The sequence below is a fragment of the Gavialis gangeticus genome, unplaced genomic scaffold (assembly GCF_001723915.1).
Source record: "Gavialis gangeticus isolate Ggan-Ray unplaced genomic scaffold, GavGan_comp1, whole genome shotgun sequence".
Taxonomy (NCBI): Eukaryota; Metazoa; Chordata; order Crocodylia; family Gavialidae; genus Gavialis; species Gavialis gangeticus.
Window position 1 is genome coordinate 28,022,794 of NW_017729028.1, and position 5,598 is coordinate 28,028,391.

Consider the following 5,598-nt stretch of genomic DNA (forward strand, 5'->3'; position numbering starts at 1 on the left):
TTTTTTTTTTTTTTTTTTACTGTTTTTCTCTCACTTGCAGCCTCCAGCATTTAAGGATGAGAAAGTTCTGATTCGGAGGCTGTCTCCCTGACTCCCATGCCCAGTAGCTACTGATGCCCCTTTCCTCTAAGCATGTGTCCAACCCCTTTTGAACCTGCCTAAACTGCCAGCTTCTGCAGTGCCTGGTGGCAGCGACTTCCGCACCTGAATTATGAGCTGCGTGAAAAAGCACTTCCTTTTGTCGTTTTAAACTCATCATCTACTAGCGTCAAATAGTAAACCCCTGCCGACTTCCTCTTCGCTGTTTTGTAAACCCTCATCGTACCCCCCTTCAGCATCTCTTCCCTAAACCGAGCGGGCCTGGCCTCCTCAGCCTCCCCTCCACACCGATCTTCCTTGCTGCCCTTCTCCACTTCTCCCGTGTCCTTTCGGGGGCACGGGGACCAGAACCGGGCCCAGTCTTCAAATCGTCCACACGCCGCCAATGGACAAAGGGGCACCGCGATACTTTCTGTTTGGTTTCCCGCTCCCTTCCCTAATGTTTGGCTTCCCGGACAGCTGCTGAGCCGACGTTTCTAACTGCCTGCCCCCAGTGACTTTCCCGCGTGGAGTGCATCAGTGTCGGCAGGCCACCAGCTCTTTTTGACCAGCCCCATCAGGACAGCCCAGCCACAGGTTTATCCGCGGCCTTTCGTCCTCCAGGGCCATCACAGCGCCCACCTCCTCTGCGATTCCAGCGTAGCCTTGTCCACGAACACCGGCTTGTCGGGTGGCTGGAAGGCAGAGAGCTCTGGCTTGGGGGGCGACTGGAAGGTGGTGGGAGGGTCCTTGTTGGCGCTGCCGCGCGTGGAGAAGCCTCCTGGGGATGGGGGGGAGGGAGGGGACACACAGTGTGTTAGCGACACCCGAGCAGCACCCTTCCCCCTCCATGCCTCCAGCAGCAGGAGGCGGGGCCTGCACTGGGCGCTCTGATTGGCTGGCCAGCGGGGCAGCAGCGTGCAGGCGCATTGAGGAACACCCGCCACCTCCCTCCACGTAACCGGTCAGGTGCGCCCCCCCCGGTCTCGCGCTGAGGCTGCTGCCTGCCGCCCTATCCGCCGGGGGTGTCGCCGCTGCCTCTTACTGCATCCCGCGGCGCTGCTCCGCGCCAGGAGGCTTCTGCCGGCGGCCGCCATGTTCGCCTCGTTCACTTCCGCCTCTGCGGCGCGTGGTCACGCCCCCTCCGTGAGAGCGGCTACGGTGTGCGCGGCGGATCCAACTACTGCGGAAAGCGCAGCGTCCCCGGGGGAGCTGGCGGCAGGCTGGGAAGTCGGCTCCTTCCCGCGCCTCGAGTCCATGGTGGGGGGAGGGGGTCCTTGGGTCTGTTGAGAGGGGCCCCTCCGAGTGAGGGCTCCTGGAGTCTATGGAGGGGGGTCTAGAGTCTGTATCCTCGAGTCTATGGAGGGGGTACGGGGTCTGGCCAGGGGTCCTCCAGTCTGTTGGTGGGTCCTCACGTCTGTCTGAGGGGGCTGGAAGCCTGTCAAGGGGACCTCGTGCCTATCGAGGGGCCCTGGAGTCTGTCGTGTGGTCCTTGAGTCTGTCAGGGCTACCTTGAGTATATCAAGGGGTGCATTTACTATCAAGGGTACCTTGAGTTTATCGAGGGGGCACAGAGTCTATCAAGGGGTCCTCGAATCTATTGACGGGTCAAGTCTGTTGAGGGTGCTTGAAGCCTATCAAGGGGTCCTTGAGTCTGTCAAGGATACCTTGAGTCTATTGAGGGGGGCCTGGAATCCGTTGAGGTCCCTGAGTTTGTTGAGCAGGTCTTGAGTCTGTCTAAACAGGCTTTGAGGTTATAGAGGGGTCCTCGAGTCTATAGAGGGATCCTCAAGGGGTTTTTGTGTCCATTGAAGGGTGCCTGGAGTCTCTAGAGGAGGCCTCAGGTCTACGGAGGGGGTGCCCTGGGTCTGTCAAGGATGCCTTGAGACTGTCCAGGGGTGCTCGAGTCTGTCGAGGGGGAGGGCAAGGATTGGTGGCCCAGTGTAACAGATCGTTCTGCCTCCAGCAAAGATGGGAAGAATTTGCTCCAAAACACGCCTGAGATAGTTGGCAAGTTAAATCGCATGAGGCTCTTGGGCCCTTGTTTATGCAGCTGCTGGCCTTATCAGTGTGAGCCACTGCTGTCATGTGAAGCGCTGTGAGCTGGTGAGAAACAACCAGGTGTTGGCTCTTCCCATCCTTATCTGCAATGTAAAAGGGGGTGTAGATGAGAAAAAGAAGGTGATGCACTTCTTGCATTCACTGATTTAAAATACAAGTGGTTCATATTTTGACTGTCTAGGCTCCAGGAGGGGGCACTCTAACCTCTAAAATAAAAACCCTCAGAAACCCACACTAGTGATATTGTTTTAGAGCAGAGAGAGAGTTAGTTATCCATCTTCGTCTGAAGGCAGGGTAGATATGCACCTTATAGACTAAATAAGATATATATACAGAGCACAAAGTTTTATGAACCTGAGTTTACGAAAGCTTCTGCTCAATACGTGTCTTATTTAGCTACCTTGACTTCTCTTTTATCTTTGACGAGGATTTTTTAAGGAAGGGAAAGGGGCTAACACTCGAGGGGAGAAGGATGCATGAGACAAGTGATATGGTACAGCCACTGTGGCCCAAATGACTTTGGGCAGGTTACCACCCAGGCCTGTATGGATTCTTGTTTTGAAAACTGGGTACCTTGGGCTTACAGAAATCCTCAGGGAAGAAGATTTTAGCATCCAAACATTGAACCCCTCACTTTGAAAACAGTTTACTAACATTTTGTTCCACCATTGCTGACTGCATTCCTAACAGCATCAGAGCACTGGCCTTCCCTATCACTACCTTCTTTCACTTGGTCTAGCTCATCCCATAACAGCATCCCAGTGCTGTCCCCTCTAGTTTGATGTGTACTTACAGCCCATCCACACTCACTTTGCTTCGGATATGTGGGGAGAGAGACTTTCCTATCACACCTTTTGTTATCTATTGCAAAGAAGGAAACAGACCACAAACCCAGATCATTCAGGATTACAATAAATGAACCTGTCGTTTTTAAAACAAGCAGCACAGTGGTAATTCACAGATTATAAAGTCAAAGGGGACCATAGTGATCATCTAGATCAGCAGTGGCTAAATGTGCCACAATAGCCATGAGCAGCCATGTATTTAATACACAAGCCTTGGGCACTGAATTAACGGGCACCAGCAATGAGAGTGAGGGCAGCACTCAGGGAGGGAGCAGGGACTGCAGTGGAACTTGGGAAGAGGGCAGGAATCAGGGGTTGGTGCTGGCTTTCAGTGGTTTGGACCTACAGGAGCTGTGGTGGTAACTAAGACTTTCCTGGGTCAGTTCCTCTCAGAACTGGAATTTTTGGGTTTTTTTTTAAAATACCTAATTTGAATTAAGAATTTGCAGTGATGTAGAATTCACTACTTGGAAAGTTGTTCCAATGGCAAATTGTCATCACTGCTAAAAGCTTGTGCTTTATTTGTAATCTAAATTTGTCTAGGTTGAACTTCTAGCTGTGGCCTCCTTCTACCTATGCCTGCAAGATTGAAGAACACTCTATTGTAAATATTTTGTTCCCTAAGTAGCTAATTATCTAGTCTCCTCCACTTCGAAAAGCTAAATAAATTCAGCTCCCTTGAGCCTGTAGGTTATCACTATAATTATTCCTTTAATTGTCCTTATAGTTCTTCTCTGGGCATGTCCACATAAGGCGCTTTACTGAGTAGTAGACTAATCTACTACCATGCAGTAAAGCGTCACTGCAACCATGCACAGCAGTATTGTGCAGTAAAATAGGCTAATGCACTCTTTCTTACCATGCAACAGCTACTGCGCTGTAGTGCAGGGGTAGACAGCTGATTGGAAGCAAATTGCTCCTGATCAGCCCAGACGATGAGGTGAGAGAAGTGTCTCCTCCCCTGGGAACCTGCCTGCTTCCCAGGCCTCCTGCTGCAATTTTCCCCTGCCCCTACAGTAGGCAGTTGCCAGGTCACAGCTCCAAGACCGGAGCCAGGACATTGTCCCCTGCCAGAGCCCAGGTCTGACCCTGGTACTCCCTGCCACACAGGGTAGCATAGAGCTCCCACTGGCTGCCATATTGGAGCAGAGCTGGGCAGGAATATCCCTGCACTGAACTGCTCCTGATGAGCATATGTGTAGATACACTCCCAGGGAAAGCTTACTGGGCAGTAAAATACTGCCCAGTAAGCTTTCAACACATTAACAGCACATGTATGCATGCCCTCTGAGTGTTACTTTTGAATGATCCACAACTGGACACCATTTTCCGATCATAGGTGCACCAGTACCAAATAGAGGAGTAATATAAACTCCATACTTCTATTAAGTGTCCACGTACACATGCTCTCCCTGTCTCTTACACAGTTATTACTTCCCAGAATAGAGTCCTTCAATATCCCATAAGACCCACATTCCTTGTTTTTAGATGTGTGACCTTACATTTAGCCATATCAAAGCCCATATTGTTTGCTTGCTCACAACTTACCCAGTGGTCCATATTGCTCTGTAGAGCTGCCCTAACTCTACTGCCCTAACTGTTATTTACCACTTACTCAATCTTGGTGTCACCCACATATTCGATCAATAGTGATTTTATGTTTACTTCCAGATCATGGATGAAAATGTTGAATTGTGATGGATTTAATATGCATAATTCTACTAGAAACGCATTTGGTTTAATGATGATTCTCTCTAATGATAGTTGTATGGCAGAAAAGAAGACCCAGGTAGACAGCCTCGGCTACGATGATCTACTTGGGGATGGTCCTGCTTTGAGCAGGGGGTTGGCTTAAATGACCTCCTGAGGTCCCTTCCAACCCTCATTTTCTATGATTCTATGAAATAAAGCCCAGTGGTTTGCCACTAGCCTAGGACATGAGAGACTCAAGTTTACATTCTTGTTCTGCTACAGATTTCTGGTGTGAACGTGAGCAAGGCTCTGGCTCCCTGTGTCTCAGTTTAATAGCACTTCCCTGTTGCAAGGAATAATACTTGAGAGCATGAGACTGCAATAATGCAGGCTGGATAGATAGGGATGGAATATAGTCACTTCAAAAGGATGCTGTAGACAACAGTTTCTGAAATACATTGTAAATATACTTTATGTGTAGCCTAAAAACTGTTGAGGACAGTCATTTTTTCTAAACTCAAATTATGGCTACCCTGACGCAGCTATGGGAATGTGAAGAGTGTAGCAGGTTCTTCTGTAGGATTAGGTCTCCTGAATGTGGGAATCAAGCTCAAAGGTTCATCCAAGCCTAATGGTACAATTTAATGGAGTTGAGCTCAGAGCATGAGTTGTTTTCAACCCAGTTTATGCCGCTGCTGGAGCCAGAGCTAGACACCCACCACTCTCCCTGCCGTGCTGCCATCGCTGCTTCCCTTTGCTGCTTTTCCTTGTTGCTCAGCAAAGCCCCCTGCCATTAAAATGCTGCAGAGGTCCCTTGGCTTGGCAGGCCAGAAAAATGGCCCCACACACCAGATTGGGCCCATGGGCCATAGATTGCCAACACCTGCAATGGATGGAGGGGGAACAGAGAAGTTGAACTGCC

At 50.1% G+C, this 5,598-nt stretch overlaps 1 protein-coding gene across 1 annotated transcript in view; it reads right to left on the minus strand.

The window, feature by feature from the left end:
- MRPL19 (mitochondrial ribosomal protein L19) overlaps window positions 1-1,197 on the minus strand; it is a 12,887-nt gene extending 11,690 nt beyond the window's left edge. Inside the window, exons 1-2 of the mRNA XM_019520844.1 lie at window positions 1,124-1,197; window positions 721-859 (exon numbers count right to left, since the gene is read on the minus strand). Coding sequence (XP_019376389.1) covers window positions 721-859; window positions 1,124-1,175 — 191 coding nt within the window. The 5' untranslated portion in view covers window positions 1,176-1,197. The remainder of the gene's footprint in view (window positions 1-720; window positions 860-1,123) is intronic.
- Window positions 1,198-5,598: the final 4,401 nt, after the last annotated feature.